The 20,256-nt window shown below is 35.8% G+C and overlaps 1 protein-coding gene across 23 annotated transcripts in view; it reads left to right on the forward strand.

Moving 5' to 3' along the window:
• The window catches only part of HDAC9 (histone deacetylase 9), a 472,156-nt gene that overhangs the window by 401,265 nt on the left and 50,635 nt on the right, over positions 1 to 20,256 (forward strand). For 22 of the 23 annotated variants that reach the window (XM_065051253.1, XM_065051249.1, XM_065051254.1 and 19 more), the window contains one exon: positions 7,357 to 7,475. In XM_065051253.1, coding sequence (XP_064907325.1) covers positions 7,357 to 7,475 — 119 coding nt within the window. Of the gene's footprint in view, positions 1 to 7,356; positions 7,476 to 8,837; positions 8,861 to 20,256 lie in introns of those variants that run through there. The other variant, XM_065051259.1, reaches the window with a different exon arrangement.

Consider the following 20,256-nt stretch of genomic DNA (forward strand, 5'->3'; position numbering starts at 1 on the left):
CTGTTCTTTGAAATTTACTGAGTTCTGAATAGGGATGTGAATGTGCATTATGTGTGTGTATAGGCATTTGCCCATGTTTCTAGAAGCCTGATGATTTTGTTTGACAATGCTATTAATTTTAAAGTTAATTCTGAACACCACAAAGTCCTATTTTTCTCATACTTTTCTTGTTTGTTATTTTTTTTATGTAGATCATATCTAGAAGAATCCTTATAATTACATTGAAGTCACCTTTGTAAATAATGATAAAAATGGAAGGATCAGCAGATATTGCAGTCAATATTTCTTATGCTTTTTGAGTGCTTAATGTGTTGCAATTCCAGCTGTAATAGAATTTAGGAACTTGCATGCAGGATGCCAAAATACTTACTCATTTTAAAAAGAACCCACAGATAATCATCTTAGACTCTGAAAATGTCTTAAAAAAAAAAAAAAAGGCAAAGTTGTTGGTGTTTCTAAAACTTTTCATTCAGTGACACTTAGATACTGCTACAATTATAACATTTGAAAATACTAACTTGGGGGCATCTCTGGAAAACCTTGGCTCTTTAAACACTTTGGCATGTGCTTAAATTTAATACCATGTGCAAATCCCAGTGAAATGACCATGATTTACAGTAGTGAGGATTTTGTATTGATGTGGCACCTTTTGCCCCTTGAAGAATAAAATAATATATTTTTTACCTCCAGAAAGCAAATAAGGCAACTATAAAATGGAAGTAAAGACAAGAATATTGATTGTGCTTACGAAAAACAGAGAAGAAATAAAATTATAAAAAGATATAAAAAGAAAACCTATAAGGATAAAAGAAAAGATATAAAAAGGAAGGATATAAAGATAAAACTTATATAAAAAGTAGAACTTAGAAACTCATACAGACAAAATCTGCAAGATTTAGGCATACCTTGGAGGATTAGTCCAGGGCAGGGCTGATGGTCAGAGCAGAAAGGAGTTTTGGGGCAAATTTCTCAGGTTTGGCCTTGGTAAACTTGGGCTGATGGTAGAACTGACATAAAGAAATGTCATGAAGGTAAACCGAAATTTTAGCAAGAGACACTAGTTTAAACTCAATTAATACGGAGAATAAAAATAGCCAATAGTTGTGCAGAAATGTCATGTAGCTTTCTGTGAGGATAGACTTTGCTTGATACTGTGTTACATTAAAATATATGTGCAAACAACACATAAAAATAATAGATACCATAAGATCCACATACCTATTGTGGCAACCTTTTAGATACTTTCTGATCTATTCATATCAGGGTACATTCAGCTTCATAGTTAAACTTGCTTAATTTTAAGGCAGGACAATATAGTGATTGTTTAGAACAATATTTTATTTGCAGGATGTGAAGCTGAGAAACTGTAGGTAGACCTACATTCTTTCAAACAAGAGACTGGGTCTCCATTTGGTGGCAAACCCCTCACTCCAATAGCACTAATGCATTGTATATATATTTCTTGCAAAATACAGATCTAGTATAACTGAATAAATAACAGTGCTCTTATAGTGTTTTCTAACAGTTGAAGCAGTGGACTTAGAGTCTTCTGCATTTTCTTTCAAGGTTTTTCCAGGGACAACTAAGTAATTTATTCAAGTCTTTTACCAGCTTTTAGTTTTAGCTGATTCATCTGTGAAGTGGGTACAAGAAATGCTTGCTTTAGAGAACTATGCAATCAGAAACATCTATACTGATTTATACCAGCTGAAGATATGAGCCTTTCCATTTATTAATGTTCTGAAAGTACTTTGAGATCACTGGATGAAAACACTGGAGGATTTGAGGCAAAGAGCAAATAATTTATGTTACTAAGTCATTTCAATCTGCAGTTTTAGAACAGTGCAGATTTTTTTCTTGGTTACATAAATTACTGTCCTGGGCTGGTATTCCTGCTCATTTCCTTTTTAAATTACCAACACAGCAAAAAAAATTGTAGCTATTTGCATTTCTTTGGAGATTTCCAGCTCTGTGTGATAGTACTTGCAGAGTCATTTCTGAATTGGGTGCTTCTCTGCAATCTCTTCTGGGAGAACAAATGTTTGGGAGCATCCTAACCATGTGCTTTAAATGTACAAAAATAGAATGGAAGAATAAAAGGAACAGAGTCCCTTGGTAGAATCTCTTTAATGTCTTGCATCTGATGTTCGGATTGGTGCGGGGGGAGGATCACATGCCTGATGTTTTCTCTAGGACTACACCCAACTGGAAGCCATCCCTTGGCTTCTCTGCAGACAGCAGCATACCCAAATGGAACATATTAATTCTTTGGGGAAATCTTCTTAGTGGGACAAAAAAAGGATCTTTTCAGCTTCCCAGACACATGCTTGGTTCCCAGCACAATCAGACTTAAGGAGGATCTGCACTACCTTGGGCTGGAGGACACAGTTTCATTGTAACTGCAAGTTTTAGCACAGACAAATAACTTCTGTGATCCAGCTGCTCAAGCTTTCAGGCTTTGACATGTTTATTAATGAAAATGTGAGAGAAAAGAAAGAAACAGTCAGCCAGGCAAGATGTCTCTGTAACTCTGCTGTCATCATTAGGTGAATACGGTATAGCAAATATTTATGCTTCTATATAATATGGGATCACAGAGAATAAATATCTCTTTTATGTGTTTTATTTTCTTTGGAGAAGGATGTAGAGGATAGTGTGAGTCATAGTGGAAGAATAAAATTCACTTTTCTTCTGACAAAAATTGCTCATTTTGTTGGAGAAGTAGCCTAGCTTTAATTTCTGTCTGCTGATAACCCCTACAGCTCAACTGGCTCCAAGCAGGAAGGGCATAGTGTGCCAGCCCCCACTCCATACCTGTCTGGTGACCTCTGACCAGAAGCCAAATCATATTTCTTATTCCTGCTGCAGATAAGATAATAACTGTTCCTACCTAGGTTTGAGTACAGGCTGCCTATGCACCCTTGCAAAGGATTTCTGATGAGAAGCGTTTTGACCCTTCGCACCATAACAAATCCTGCCAGCTGCAGTCTGACTTCTGAGCATAGGGTTGGTCTGAGGAATTTGGGAAGGTTAACATGAATACTTATTAGTGTATGACCAATGCTAGTTGTCTGCCTCTTTTTTTTTTTTTTTTTTTCCCTTAAAAAAAAAAAAAAGTATCTTCCATTATGATCTGATTCAGAGAATTCTGCTCTTGGGCAATTGAGAAGGCAAGTGTTACTTTTATTCAGTTCCTGAGAAGGCAGTGTGTGGATGATCTCTCATTCTTACATCTTGCTGTGCCCTCCAGAGCATAGTTGAGATGGGAAAGGAGCAAGATAAAGTGTTGATGATTCTTTACTTTCAAGAGACAGTGAAGGGTCAGGAGCTGTCTCTGTCTGTAACACTGTCCTCACTCTCCTGAGGTAGGAGAAGATTGTTTATGAGGCAAAAGTGAGTTTCACATTGCTTTTAGGTAGAAAAAAACAAACCAAACCAAAAAAAACAGGGATAGAATTCAGTCATCTGTGTATGCTTTCTTTACAGCTGCCAACCGCAAAACATTTTTCTAAAGTTATTCAGAGATATAAAGATGCTGAAGGCTGAGAGGTGGCAAATGACAAAAGGTTTTATTTATGTCCTGGTAAAATTTAGTCTATATTTAAAAATGTATGTGTATGATTTCTTCTAACACTTCATAAGATAGTAAAGTATCTGTCGCTTTTGTGAAGGAATTTGCACATGTGTTTTGTGCCACAAAGGAGTTCCTGCCAAGGCAAGACAAAATTAGAGAAGTCTTACCTACACAAAGTCCAAAACACAAGGCTATGATATTTTCCAGACATTAAGCCACTGTTGTCTGTGTAGAGATTTTATAGTAGTTATTCACAAGAGAAGCAACCTTAAATGCCTGTTGGTTAAGGCAGAGGAAGTCTGGATTAGAGATTTAGGAACTAGATGTCTATATGGTCCTCACTGCATTTGAGACACTCATGGCTGTCATATTTTTGAAAGACTACATAGTATTCTTTACTGCTGTAACAAGAACCACAGACACCCTGAAATGTTTTAGAAAAGAGTCAAGCTTGCTATCCCAGTAAAATGAATAAATTTTTCATAATGTCTTTTATTTGAAAGTCCTTAGATATTCTGTTCAGTATTAAATCAAGAACAATGTGAGATGGATGAGCTCTGATATTCCAGGTCCCTCAATATTACGCAGGATGAAAGAGGAATTAATGACACAGGTCTTGTGGGCACATAGGTTACCTCTTCTGGTAAGTCGTATGCAGAGTAGCAGCAGCAGAGTTCTGTCATAATTTGTGAGACAGGATTATAGCAAAAGAAGGGTGCTGTTCTTCTGGTGAGATTTAACAGACATTGTCTAAATTTTGGAAAGAAAAAATTTCTTTCTTTCAGAAAGACCCCCTTAGGTCTTATTTTAGTGAATTCAGGTAATATTGAAATCAGTAACAGAACAGTGAATTATAAATCCCACCTCCAGTTCTTATCCTTATAGCTTTCTCCTTCCTTTAGCTGAGATTTCTATATATCATTTCTGTATGGATTTATGAATATGCTACTATTTCCTGTTCTGTACTATTAAAGATGGTGTTAATAGCTATTCCTGGTACTTTGTGTTGAAAGACCTTTCTTTCAGTATTTAATAATTTTACTAATGTTACACAGTGTGGTTGGCAGTATTCATGTCAGACATATGTATTTGACAATAATTTCAAATAAACTGTGGCTAAACAATTTTTGCTGCTTCTAAAAACAAGCTTAAGGGTAAAATACATTGTTTTACCCAAGTTATTAAAAAAAAATGTGCTGACATCTTTATGCTTTTGAGCAAGGTCTTGAAATGTGGTAGAAGTGTGGTAGATTTTCCAGTGTTCCAAATTATAAGACTCTCTGGATAGGTTTGTTAGTGCTCAGCAACATGAGTTTCCAGAGCCTCTCTGTACACTGAACACACTCCTGAATCCTGAGCATTGTCTATACGTTACGCCATGGTGCTGCCACTTTATTTGACATAAAGAAATAAAAAGTGGAGCCTGACTTAATTCAAGGAAATGTGAATGGAGAGGTGGAGGGCAAAAGCTCAAGTGGCTGCAGAAAGGGAGGGTTCTCCATAGGATCCCTACTTCTTTCACTGTATAAGATATATGGTGCTATGGGGACAGATCAAGAATGCATATGAGTCGCTGACCTCATCACTAATTAGGATCCGTGTCACATATGTTGCAGACATGGAGAAGTTTGGGAACTATGTATTGCTTCAGACAATAAATATATAGTTAGAGTATCAGAAGGTAAGTACACGAGAAAGATAAGGTGTGGTTGCATAGGAGATCTTTATTCCTGATATTGTTCCCTAACTTTGTGGAAATTAGCCTACAAAAATGTCCAGTCATTGTAATGTCTAATATAATTACTCATATGTGTACTTTGTGTGTTATATAATTTATACATCATGGAACTATAGGAAAAAGACCTAGAAGAGAAGTAATCTGACCTCCTGCCTCAAGGCCATGTCAACTTGTATCTGTAGCAAGCTTGATGGATACTTGGTTTACCTATTATACAAAACTCAAAGAATTGGAGACTCCAATTTTATTAAACATTTTATTTAAATTATTATCTATATTATTTTCTATTTTATTTAAATGATTATCTATACTTATTATTAAAAAGCTTTTTCAAGTGTCTGAACTACAGCTTTCCTGCTGCAACTGCTTCATGTGGACATGTAACTATCCACAGTGGAAATGCAGAACAAGTTATTTCTTTTCTGTTTCAACAACCACATATATATTAATGGACTTTTATAATGTTTGCCCCCATGTTATGTGAATCAAGTAATTATAATTTTATCTTTTTATCCAGTAAAGTCAATTATTTTTAGAATTTTTTTCTTTCCTTTTGTTCGCTCAAGTTGGTCTAGGTCCTTCTTGAAGTGCAACGCTCTATACTATAATCCATGCTTCAGCAGAGGCCTACTAATGACATGTAAAAAAAGAGGAATATTTCACAAATTACATCACTTTGCTGACAGACGTTTGTGATGCAACTTCAGTGAAATCACCAGAAAAATGTCCTTTTTCCTAATGTAAAACTATATTCATTGAAATGCTAACAAATACTTTTTACGCAGCCTGAATTATTCCTTTCTCTGACTAACAAGTAAAAAGAACACTTTCCAAATATTAAAGTTGCCATCAAGGAAATCAGAGCAAAATAAGGTTTATGAAACACATATCGGAAACTAAACCAAAGAAAAACCTGAAGAGTTGTCAAAATCCTATTAATATGGAATATTGCTTGCCACAGAACACTTTAATCTTTAAACGAGTATATAATCTCTTTGACATAAGTTGATTAAATAATAAATAAATAAATATTGAACTACAATAAACACTATTACACATGTGCAAAACTGATTTTCAGATTTTGACCAGTGAAGACCAATTGGGGCTTTCCTTGAGTTAATATATTTGCAATAGAATATTCATTTGTATCTTTGCCCTTTAATATTAGTGATGTCCTGCTGAAGTAGTGCAGTCATTATAGGCTCAGCATTTGTTGTACTAGTGTAAAAGCCATCCTTACACCTTCCCTTCTAAAAGTCAGCATGAAAGAAGGCAACTGCGAATGCAGAATGTAGGGTCTTCTCCTTCAACACATCTTTAATGTTTTGAGTTTGGAGAAGAGCAAAAAATATCCCCATGGAAGTTTGTCAAGGAAGGGGTTAAAAAAGTGGAATCTTTGTGACTGTAAAGGGCTGAATTATCTTCCTGACACCAGCAGGGGTTGCTGTCACTAGTTTGTGGTTGTCACATTCCTGTTATGCTTGACCTTGGAAGGGCTTGACAAAATCATCTGGATTTGATTAAAGGAAATTCATGTTTTTCCTTTGCTAGAGTCACCCCCCACCTTGACAAACATTTAAAAATGTTAAGAAGAAGCAAAAAAAAAAAAAAAGTTTGGAAAGCAAACATTTTCCCAAAAGAAATTTATAGTTCAAATTTACACCAAGTTCACACTAACTGGAGCAGTCCGGGTTTCCACTCAGGCTTTGAGAGTTCTCTGCAAATCATTAGTCACTTCCCTGGAAGAGGCAACTTTTTATAGGCAGCAGGATAAAATGAGCACAGATGTGTGTGTGATACTAGAGGCTTTCACATGTACCTGCATTTTCTTTTTCTAAATCACAGAAAAGTAGAAAGAAATTAATTGAAGCCCTGAACTTTGTTTGGTTTTGGACAGCTATCATGAAGACTGATTTAATTAAAAGAAAATATGGTTTTGATGCACAAAATCTCGTGTTCTGTATTTTCAAGACTCTTGCTATTTATATCACGAATTGAGAAGTTCTTTAAATCTTTAACAGGTTGTGTTTTTTTCATTCTACAGGACTGTGATCATGCCAGCTGCCAATGAGTTTGAACCAGAGATTGTCCTGGTGTCAGCGGGATTTGATGCTGTGGAAGGCCATGACCCTCCACTGGGTGGATACAAAGTCACAGCTAAATGTAGGTATTATCATAAGGTGCATGTTTCTGACTTAGTATTTTATTTTAGTTAAGAACCTTATTTTAAGTCCTGCTTATGCCCTATTTCCATTTTGTGAGACGACACTCGTGTCATAGGGACTGTCAATTAACAGGCAGAGTTGTGGGCGAAGCTGCATGTGTCACCCATCTCATGGACAGGGTGGAAATGAACATGTCAGCATTTATGGCTTCCTTCTGTCTGTTCCTTTTGGCATTTTTGTCATGTTTTTTTAAACTATTACTTTTCACAGTATCACAGTATCACAGTATGTTTGGGATTGGAAGGGACCTCAAAAGATCATCCAGTCCAATCCCCCTGCTGGAGCAGGAACGCCTAGGTGAGGTCGCACAGGAACATGTCCAGGCGGGTTTTGAATGTCTCCAGCGAAGGAGACTCCACAACCTCCCTGGGCAGCCTGTTCCAGTGCTCTGTCACCCTCACTGAGAAGAAGTTTATTCTCAAATTTAAGTGGAACCTCTTGTGTTCCAGCTTGATCCCATTACCCCTTGTCCTATCATTGTTTGCCACCGAGAAGAGCCTGGCTCCATCCTCATGGCACTCACCCTTTGTATATTTATAAACATTAATAAGGTCACCCCTCAGTCTCCTCTTCTCCAAACTGGCATTGAAATAACATTTTAGAGGTTTTGTGCTTTTCAATAGGCCCCATTTTCCAAATGCTGACGTTCTTCTCTTTAAATAATGTATATCGGAGATTTCAGACTTTGGAGGGCTAAGTCAAATCTCATGTAGCTCTTTTGTTATTGTAATATTTTTAGCTCAATGGCATTAATCCTGAATTACATCAGTGTTCATGAAAGCCAAAGTTTTCTAAAAGACTAGTCTGTTGGGTTGCAATGTTTGGATGTCCATTTCAGTCGTCCAAAATGCGTGTTAATGGCAGAGATTTAATGCTTTCTGAAAGACATGTCTGTCTGAGGTGTCTTGCATGTAGCACTCCAAAGTCACTAGCTCTTACTGGATATTGTGGCCAAAATAATTCCGTGTCTGATATGTTAAGCAAGGCTGGGTAATGCAGTAATGCTCTGTACAGTAGTGTGCACTGTAATATAGCTATATGTAAATGCTTTCCATTAAACAACACAAAATGGTTTCCTAATTCAGTACTGTTCTTCAGTATATCTACTTTTCTTCAGTATATCTCAAGAAATACTGTAATAACATTTACATAGTTGTTAAATATGGATTTCTGCTGCAAATGACAAATGTCTTGGGAAAAGTCTGGAGAAGTCAATAAGACCTAATGGCATTTAACATGCTGCACAAATGGACTCCAGCTCAGAGAATATTGTCCTTCTGACCTCTGCCTTTTGTCACAGGTCAGTAGAAAGAAGTTGGTGTTTACCTCAGGAGGAACAGGGAAGAGATGCAAAATTTTATTTTCATTCTAACTGCATGCTGCACCAGTTCCCCCAAGGAAAGGATAAAAGGACAGATGGAGAGCTAGGCTCGCTGTCTGTAGCAGAGAGCTGCAGAAAGTGAGAATACAAGAACAGTGCGAGGGCCCAACCAAAGACGCTCACTTGGGTGCTAATGCACAAGTGGATTGGAAAAGGAACATCCATGTAGCTGTAAGATGTTGAGTTTTAGAACAGCTTTTAAAGCTAATGCAGTGGTTGCACTAGAGAGTAAAGAAATTTAGTAGCCTATGTGCATGTTTGAGAATAATTTGTCTGTGTACTATGATTTTTAGTAAAATGTTGTGCATTAAAAAGACCTTTGTCAGAGGTTTGATCACTTTTTTTTTCCTTAAGTATCATTCCTGATCAGAGGCACCATTTCATGAGCTTGTGTGATGGGGAGATGAGCTTCCAAGAGATATAAAAATAGATATTTTGTTGAGAAACATTGCATAATTATCTGTACTCAGCAGCTGAGAATACATGCTGAATGTCCCTTAAGCTTGCATAATGGACCAGTGTGATGCTCTGAGATACATGATGTGCTGGCATAGCTTCAATAACTTACCTAGAAACTTTGATAAATTCATGTTTTCCTCTCAGGATAGACTTTGTTTCACTCTGACAGCAAAGAAAAAGCATTTGATATTGGAATCACTGTTAATTCTAATTCATGAGTGAATTAGCCCTTCATAATTTTTTTAAGAAACTGAAATCATAGTACATTTTTTACTGTAAGAGTTTGTACATCCACAAGTTGCACATGTCTGTAAGAAAAAAAAAAAAAAAAAAAGACGATTTACAGTGGGTGGCTCTTGTTTAAATTAAGAGACAAGTCAAGATAGACATAGATAATGATCATGCACCTGAGGGATGAATAAAACCTTTTGTACAGAGCCAAAGGAATTTATTATTTCCCCAATACAAAATTCTCCACATTCCACCATACCATTTTAGAACATAGCATACTATATGTGGTATGTAGAAAAATGAACAGCCTATTAAAAGAAAAATTCTGAAGAGAAACATTCATATTAAAAACTAAAAATAGACATTAATGCAAAATTTAATATAATTTCTTTGTAATAGGTAGAAATTATGCCCAAAAAAGTCAATGCAAAATAAAGCTTGACCTGTAACTATTCTTTCTTTATAGATCTTTAGCACTTTGTATACACTTAATACATTGAATTTCCTGATTTCTATGACCCCATACAAACTTTACACATGCAAATTAGGAAGAGATTGACATCAAAGGAGAGAATATTGGTCCTTAACTACTAACCTTGCTATTAAAGAGAATTAGAGATACACTAGGTTCTTGATAAGGGGTTATTTTTGTCTTTCCTTCAGAGTACAGTCAAAGAGAAAAAATTAAAATACGTTAACCAATCAGCATTCCTGAGTCATAAAGTAAAAACTATAGGATTAAGACAAGCAATTGGGCTAATTGCAGCTTTGTAGTAACCATATAACAGCAAATTATATACAGAAAAAGATGTTCTACTAAATCTTCACAGTTTGACATATGTAAATTATAATGTGCTTTAACCCAGTATATTTTTTTTTTGCTATATTAACATACAATCTGATTTACTGAGGAGCTGGTATTTCTGACTAGTAAACAAACACATCAGCAATAAAATAGTCATATATATTTTTGCAGTTGATTTTAAATGCATGGGTCTGATGTGTATATCAAGTTTTCTCACAGTGAGATGACCCTCAGCTCCTCTGGAAGGGTGTAGTATGGAAAAAGACTGAGATGAACGATGATAGAGTTAGGAGATAGCTCACTTGCCTAATTTGTATCTGCTCCCATTAAAGTAACAAAGTTGCTAATGGTCTTTTTCCATTGGGGAAAAAAAAAAAATAAAGTGTTTAAAAAAGATGGAAAGGAAGTTTGAATCTTTCCTTTCTTATTGCACTTTTCAAATCACTTTCCCTTGGTAAATCTTTTACTCCAACTGCCTTTACAATTCATCCTAGTCTATTGATTTTTAGAGGAGAAATGTTTCCACTAAACTAATGAATATTCGACTAACTTTTACCTGCCCCCCAAACAGATTTTATTTGGTGCAATATGGAATCGAGAATGGGCATTAACTAAAACATTTGTTTCAGCTTTGAGGATTTACAGACACATTTCCTTTTAGTTGTCTCTTTTTATGCTTTGTTCCGATCCTCTCACTCAACGAAGTGCTGCCATTTCAAAAGGTGCTTGTATAGACCTAAGTACACATACACATCTTGAAATACATGCTCAACCCATGTACATAAAATCTGCGATGGATTTTATGTTCTCTTAAGAAAAAAATGGGCCTCAAAGACTTGAGTTGACAGGTGGTATATGATAGGACATTCTGTTGCCAGTAAGCTCTAAGGCCTTTGGTACCAACAATATTCCTAATATCTTAGTAAGAAAAGACAAACTTTATTGACAATACCATTTATAAGACCCCTTAGCATAACTGAAAACAGTAGGAATACTTTTGAATGAACAACCACTTTGTCCTGAAGAAGTTCTTCTCCCCCACAAAGGTTGTATCTGAAAAGGAGTTTCTTTTTCCAAATATACCTTTTTTTTCCTGATAAAGACAGTATCTGCACCCACAAACTCTCCCCTGCCTGTGCTCTTAGACTATCATGACTGCACCAATTTTAACATCAAAAAGCAAATAAAAGAAATCAAGACACGTGTTACATTAGACCTTTCCAGTAGTCCTCTTGGCTCATGGTCTTGTATCAGTGATAGGTGCCAAGTCATGCTCAGGAGCTTTGACTTCTGCTAGGGTCTGGCTCAGATATGCAGGGGTATTCAAGCAGCTTATCACAGATTTTATTTTCTATGGCTCCCCTCTTATGACTCAAACTTACCTTCGTTGCTTTGAAATAACAGAATGTATTTTGTATTGTCATGTCCATCATTGATATTGGCGTAGCTCTGTCCACGTTGTAAACTGGTTTCCCAAGCTGTGTGGTGAAGGTAGATGCACAAGTGGGAGCCCTCTCATGCACAAGTCTTTTATACAGAGTAACTATTGATGTCATTGGAATCCTTTTGTTTAGATCAGGAACTATAAAAGTGCTTTAATTTTACTGTTAACTATAATCAGCTAAGAGGAAAACATGACTTATTTCCTGACTAGCCTTATATTTCCTTTTTATTACTGGAAATATAGATATGTATTTCAATACAGTAACGCATAAAATATCAACACAATATATTATATAGTAGAAAAACATAGTTGCATCAAATCCACTTTTTTTACTGGAATAGTAAAAACTGTATTCACAAAGAAAAATAATGGGGGAAGAAATAAAGAGGATAAAGTAGTTTTGTATTTAGAGTAGTAAGGAGGTACCTAAAGTGTATGAATCTGCTCTCCCATCTTATCCTGTCAAGTGCTTAGGTGAAACTACTGAAGATAGAGCTAATATATTCTGTGTGTTATTTTATAGTTAATTTTTACAACCTCTGCTAAAATGTATTGTATTATTACACCATTTGAATTCTGTACAGTAAACGCGTCTGAAAAAGAGATGCTGGATCTGATCATAAATTTGCAAGCTGTTAGATCTTGTAAGAGCACTGTTTTTAAATTTAGACCTGCTGACTGAAGTTCTCTCTGTAACATTATCCTGAGGTGAAGTACTTTCTCTGTTTTATAGAGCAGCCCTTAGAATTATGCTTGCATTAAAGTCACTGAGATCACTTTACTGTTCAAGTAAATATTGTACATAATTGCTCATTAAATGGTGACCATTCCAGAAAAGAAATAAAGAAAACTGAGAAGTGTCAAGCAAGAATTAAGATTTCTTTTTTTTAGGGTACTTATCTTCCTGAAGCACTGTGATTGTTAAGGGCTATGGAGATTTACTGGCATTTTCCTGTTGTTTTAATCTCTTATTCCAAAGATGCTATTTGACACCAGAGTACAAAAGAAGATCAGCAATTGAAAGTAAGAAAAGATAACTCTGCAGGCATTTAAAGAGGAAATTGAACTTTTTCAGTTTGGATACCTGTCTACTGTTATGCCAAATTTGTGATTCAAGGTTGATCCAGTGTCTAGAATATAGCTGACTCTAACTAATTTGATTTGTAACTTTTAAAGTTTTTATTTTATAAAATTGCAATTACTCCCTTAACTTACCAAAATCTACATTATGCTGTGATACACTCTATCAAGGGGGATAAATGAAAAAAGTGCTAAAGCTTGAACAGTTTCCCTGCCCCAGCAGGTAGGACTTCACTGTAATAGTGCACAATCTGTCTGATTAATCACAGCAGAGGAAACAATTAATGCTTTAAACAGTTTATTTCCAAAGGACATGTCAACCCGAGTGGTCTAAATCAGTGTTTAAAAAAGGGCTGCTGATGTACATGTAGCCTACAGGTTTTCCATCGAGGAATCTCTTCTTGTGGCTGTAACTGGTACTTCTCAGGATACAAGGTTGAACTTGGGTACCTGTCCTGTTGTTTTCTGTTTTGCCCTTCACATTTCAGTTCCAACTCCTCACAGGGAATAATGATTTTTGATAATAAGGTCTCTAAATGTAGAGGCGCTATAAAAAGATAAAATATCTAGGACTTAGTGACAAGGAGATTCAGAGGTAATCTGCACAGTTGTATTAATGAGATGGCTGATCGCTGATCACTGAAACTAATGATCTAGCATGGTGTATTTGCCATCACTGGGAGGATTTAAATGAGGTTTATCAATAGATGGCTTACAACATCCTTACAAATAGGTATGTCGTACCACACTCAGACATCAGAGGCTCCATGCAAAAATCACTTAATGAAACTTTTCTTCAATGACCAGTGTTTTCTTGAGTCTTCACAATTGTCCTACTGTATCTTGGCATTCTTTTCGGTTTTTCACTATATTGTATATGGTATGCATGTCAGAAACAGATCAAAGGAAAATGCTAGAACTGCCTGTCACTGAATTCTAATGTAGAACTGATCTGGGTCTGAGCCTAGAACTTCAGATACATTTCAGAGAAGATATTTCCTGTGTGTCAGCCTCACTATTTCTAAAATATTCTATGAACTATTCTGAGTATTTGAAGTATAGCAAATGATACATATGCAGGGGGGTTTGGCTTTTTCTTATTGTTTGTTTGGTTGGTTTGGGGTTTTGTTTGTTTGTTTTATTTTGTGGGGGGTTTTGGTGTTGTTTTGTTTGGCTGGTTGGGTTTTTCTTGCTGTTGTTTGTCTAGGTTTTGTTTGTTTGTTTTTCCTGGAAGACCTTAATATCTAAAGGAGTTCCCAAATAATATTGTAACTATCTACTGGACAATACCTTGAACTGACTGTGAGTTTTTTGGGGTAGACTGATTGTAATGTCTTTGGGGAGGGACTACACTTTCCCTGACACTTGCCTCCAAAAAGGTTGTGACTGGGTTTACTTGGGCTAATGTAATAGGCAAATGTTAATGGTAGGCAGGCAGAGTCCATGCAAATTGACAGCTGGCTAAACAGAATAGTAATTTTGACTTGGTAGCTGTTTAAACATAGTTCAAGTCTCTAAAAATACCATGGCACACTTTTATGATGCCATGTCTAATTTATTCTCTTCACAAGGAAGAAAGTCTTTGACTCAACTGTCAGTACAAGAGGCTATGATCTTGGAAAGTCTGACACTAACTGCTTGTGAGTGCAGTTCCAGTAAATGGTGTGAGCTGCTCCAACAGCTCATTGCTGTAGCAAACAGTGGTTGCATGCACCTTCCCGTTCTGAATTGTCCCTTACTTTCCTTTCACTGGCTCTGGTTCTTATCAGATCTCTCTGAAAACAGCCCATCAGAAAACTTCACCAGCCAAAGAAGTGTTGGGCTATGAATCTGATTCAGACTATGGAAGGACCAATGTGTGCCACAGCTAGTGGAAGGGGGGCAGGGACAGTAGAGTAAGGGAGAGATGGAGTAGGATACCTTTTGGTAGCAGAAAGCTGTTAAATTAACTCAGTTGCCATAGCTACCTTCTTGTCTGAATTCTTCTGAGTTCAGAGATTTGATTTTGGTTAACATAATTTGGTTATCTTTGTGGTACTGGAGGTGACAAGATGGTTGTCGAGCAGGATAGACCTTTAGCTTTTGACTCAGAGATAAAACCACTGGAGGTGGGGTGGTGCAATGATCATTCATATAGTTTTTCACAGAGGAGTTTCTTGATTCATATAAGAAATTTTCCTTTTGCTCCTTTTGTCTGTTGGAAACTACAGGGTACCCAGTGACTGGCAGCAAGAAAACAGTGTCAGTACTTTGCTTCCAGTTGTTCACTTTGGAAAGCAAAGTTTGTTTTTTTCTCTAGGGTGATTTATTGAATAATTATTGAATGGTTGTTTGGTACAATATGAAAGGCATCAAAATAGATAAGTGCATTGGTGACCCACACTCAGACATAATTATTTTCACAGGATTTATAGGGACAAGGAAAGCATTTTGATTTCTTTTTCCTCTTAGCCCATAGCAGTGGTTGCCATAGCATCTCCCCTGGTTTGGGCATGGCCACTGGATTGCCCAGTCTCCCAGGTCAGATTATGCTGCATTTACTCCTGCATTGTACTCCTTAAGTTTGCTCTTGCAGTGAATCAGTGAATTATTTGCCAGTGATTCCAGGATCTGGTACATTATTGGCATTTACACTACATTTAAATTTGTGCACATAAAATGTATAAAATTCCAGAAATCCTGTTCTGTGAGGAAGAGTGGTCTGATGGCTCCTGTAGAAATTGAGGAGAGATTGGAATTCACTGTATAAAATTAACATTCTCTCTGGGATATAGCATAGTAAAAGGTAAAGGTGAAGGTAGAAGTGGAGTTCCATTTGGAGAAGAGATTAATTCTTGGAGAAATGCAGAAAAAAAATGGACAATTCTAGTGTTGCATTGAGGAATCTGCCCTCACATGTTGACAAGTAAGCATGTGTCAATGGCTTGCACTATGGATTTGAACCAAGAGAAACAGAATTAGATCAGTGAAAAATTTACCTCACTGGCTGAGGCCAGGGAAATCCTCATCTTCAGTCTTTGGGGAAATCATGTCTAACTGAATTTGTATTTAAAAGACATCTAAAGATTTCAGAAATCTTAGGCTGATCCTGTTATTGCTCAGTGTTTTCAATGACTATGTGTTTGACTGGTTGTCTTCCAGAAAGGTCCTACCTAAGCAGGAAGTGAGAGCAATTAGAAATATTAATAAATAAGAGCTGATCTGACCTGCTCTTTCACTTACCCTTTCTTTCTGTAAATCATCCAGGAGAGGTTTCCATTTTCCACTCCCGCTCCTGCCCCACAAACAGAAGATGTGTCTGCTGACTAGTTAACCAATTCATGCAAGTAAAAAGCCACCTGTGTGCTGTGTTCCAGATATACAGTGCTGGTCCATCTGCAGAATGCATCAGGTGCCAGTTCCTTGATTTAGGGCAGTTGCTGGGGACAAGGTGGAGGATAGATTACAATGGAGAAGAAAAAAAAAAAGAGGATCTACAGAACCATTAAGAATTATTTTCCTTTTCTGTTCATCTCCCCTTATTTCTTCACCTACCTCTGGTTATGTTTTCTTTCATGCTACAGTAGTGACATTGGCTAATGAAAATAACTGAAGTGAGGGATGCAAAAAAAGGTAAAATTTTGGCATTTTTCTCTCAGTTTTGAGATTTAAACTTCTGAAATCTTCTTCCTTATTGAAACCAAAAGACTGCCACTTAGTAGAAGAAAGAAAAAGAATTTTATTTTTAATTATTTTTTTTCTTAGGCAATATTAAACTTGTCAGATTACAAATTAAATACAGCAAATTAAATGTAAGCTTTTAGGGCCATTTTGAAACAAATGGAGCTTGACACAGTCTTCAGCAACATGCATGTGCCTTTCACAGGATTGGGCCCTGAGAGAAAATTGTTGAAAGACATCTCCAAATGTGGATTTCTCCATAACAAAGCGTCTGATCTTTTATAGCATCGTTGCATTGGGAATTAGGCTTGCCTTTGGGAATTTGTAAAGCCTTTAGTAGAAGAGCATGATTTATGTCTTAGAATTTAACTATTCTCTGTAATAAATAGAAATGTGCCACAAGTATTTACTTGGTTGCGCCATGGGAAAATTTTTAACATATTGTTCACAGCTTCAGACTGCTATAAAAGAAGACATAATTTGTAGACCGGACCATCCTTTGTGATTTCTAACCAATATATTTGATTAATATCTTTCAAAAGAGACACCAGCCAAAATGTTTACATCTCATTAGGCAGAGAAGAGGGCAGCACACACAATTTTGATTATGAGCTTGGATGGTTCATTTCTTTGGGTTTCACATCCGTACTACTTAAGGCAGACTGTAACTTTAAGATGTTATCGCTTGCTTGTGCAAATAAACAGCCAGTTATGCTTTTTATGGTGGGTAGTTCTCAAACCAACAGGGGATTAGAAGATATTAGCTGGAGTTTGTGGTTCCCTGCTGAACTATCACCTGGTCCATGGATTCCTGTCCTGAATATTTCACAGAGCAAACACCTCTTATCTGGGGTGATATTCTCACACTGGTCGCTTGGCCATGGACTTCAAAAGCTGATCACAGGGAGGGCTAGAGAGGCAATAACCCTTAATATAACAGCCTCTCCTGATAGGGACAGACAGGGTAAAGGTAAGGTGTCTCTGAAGTTTGCTCTTATGTGTTTAGCCCCATGTGGTGATAAGGGGCCATCTGTTTCTTGGTCTGCAAACTCATCTCTTTCACACTATCCCAGTATCAAGTACACTTCAGGTCTGACTGGTATCAGCACCAGAAATTCTTCACTGATCTGAAAAGATTTTATTGGTATTTTTAGCTTTGATCCCCTCAACTTTCTTAGTTTCTGTTGTGGTTTTTTGTTGTGTTGTTTTTGTTTTGGTTGGTTTGTTTGTTTACTTACCCAAGTAAACATATAAAATGAAATTTTAAAAATTATGTTAAAGGTACTATTGGCACAAAGAAAATAAATTATTAAAATAGGACTTATAACAGGCATGTTAATTATTTGTAGGTAAAGCAAAATGAGTGCTTATCCATGTGATTAAACTCAAAACATCAATTCATGGCAGTAGTTTCAAAAAGTCACATATTATGCAACACCACACAAGATGCTTGCACCTTAATTAATTTTTCAAGTAGAATATAATCTCTACCAATTCTAGACTTCGAAAAGCACTGCTTCTGACCTCAAAAATATTGTAGCAGTTTTTAAAATACTACCCAGATTTCTTTATGTTGTGTAGCTCCTAGGTCAAACTTCCGTATTTTAAGTTCTTCTCTGCAGCCTTTTCTTTATAAACTGAACAGTGAGAATCCATTGCAATCTCTTGATTATAACAGCTTTAATGCAAACACCTAATACCATGAAAGCTGCAATAAAATGGTGCAAGTTACCAACACTGGTACATTAAAAAAAAAAATCCCTACTTTTTTTCAGCATTTTTTATTGCTTTTGTTTGTTGTTTTGGGTGATGGTGATGTTTTGTTTTAAGGAAATTGTTCTTGCTTGTAGCAACTAATTGCCATAAAATTGCTGGAAATGCAAGAATGTAGGTCCTAATCCCACAAGCTTTTACTCACTTTGAGCAGTCCTGCTGATTGAGACCACTCCACCAACCTGATTAAGATTTACTAAAATAAGTAATGTTTACCGGGACAGACCTTGCATTGTAAGTATTAATATGGTATGAAAACAGAGGCTAAAGTCTTCAAAAGCATGTTCACATGAGAAAGTTGTTATTTAAGTATTTCCTGAAGTTTTATAGAATTAACTTGGAAAGAAAAATAGCTCTGCTGTAATATAAATCAATTTGAAATGCATTTAGTAGTAATTTATTTATTTCATATTCCTTCTTTTCTCCCCATCATTGATTATGATTCATATACACTAAAATGGACAAAGGGACAGATCTTGGAATATTTTCTTCTTTGGAAGAAAACATTTTCTTCCAAATATTTTCTTCTTTGGAAGGCAGAACAACAAAATATAGTTAATTAAAACTCAGTTAATTCCTGGTTCCTGTTTATGATAGCAAATGTTAGCACGAACTAATATTTGTTTCCTTTGATCCATAGTCTTATCCCTTTTCCTTAGATTCCTATCTGTGAAAAAAGACTGTTTCTCTAGCTATATGGTGACCAAAAATTTTTTCGTATCTGGCATTGTACCCATTTAGGTGCAGTTTGGTTGTGAGGGCTGATTTCTAAATCTCTTTTTTCCTTACTTAAGATGAATTAATGATCTCTAAAAGCAAAACAAAATAAAGCTGTTCCATTTAATAATGGAATATATCCTTCAATAAAATGTCTGGGTTTTAAATGTGGTACCTTCAAAATCATTTTCCTAACGTGATTACTTAACATCAGATTTGAGTTCAGTAATTGTGTAGCATGGAAAGGTGATAATTCACATATATTGCAACATAATTTATGTTTTCATTTATGACTGCAGTTTAGGCATACTGTGTATGTTCTTCTGGATCACCTTCTGATTTTTAAGCAAAGCTCAAGGTTTAGAAAGAATAACACTTTTTTGCATAGTATTTTTATGCTGCAGAAAGAAAGCATCAATTTAAAAGTTGATATGTATATAAATGACAATTTAAAAACTGATATATTTTCACAAATTTATTTTGAAAATCTTCATATTGATGTCTTTCTGTTTCTTTCAGTTAAAATGTACAATTTCTACAAAAGCAATGGAAAAAATGAACAAGAATGTATTTATTCTTTTGTAGAAAAAATATATTGACTACCAACAAATCAAATCCAATAACTGGTATTTGTATCTATTTTATTTCTAATAAAACAATGAGTATCTGTAGCCTTAGATATTATTATTACAAAGAAAACCTTTATTTTCAGCTAGAAGTTATAGATTCTACCAAGTACACGGAGAATCTTGGAGGAACAGCTTTGCAGTAAAATCATTTTTGAATATGACTACTCTGTGTACTAACAAATTTATTAGGAATTTCAAGTAGTTTTATGTAATCAGCTTTAAAATAATTGCATATTTATGTCCAATGTTTCAAAGCATCTTAGTACACAAGTAAAAGTGGCAAAATGGAATCTATTATGGTTTAAACTTCAGAAGCCATCATAAACAGGTTAAAAGTAATTTTTCGTTCAACTAAACACTTGAGTAAGCAACCTTCTTAAATCTTCATCAAGCCATGAGAAAAAACAGTAAGGAAAACCTATTGATCAAGTGATGAGATGTTACTTCAAAACTTGTAACTTAATTAGCAAATACACTACATCAAAGGAGTTTAAAAAAAATTGTGATGTTTATATGACCTGGTGAACAAAACTTTCAATT

This window comes from Columba livia, chromosome 2, assembly GCF_036013475.1.
Source record: "Columba livia isolate bColLiv1 breed racing homer chromosome 2, bColLiv1.pat.W.v2, whole genome shotgun sequence".
NCBI lineage: Eukaryota > Metazoa > Chordata > Aves > Columbiformes > Columbidae > Columba > Columba livia.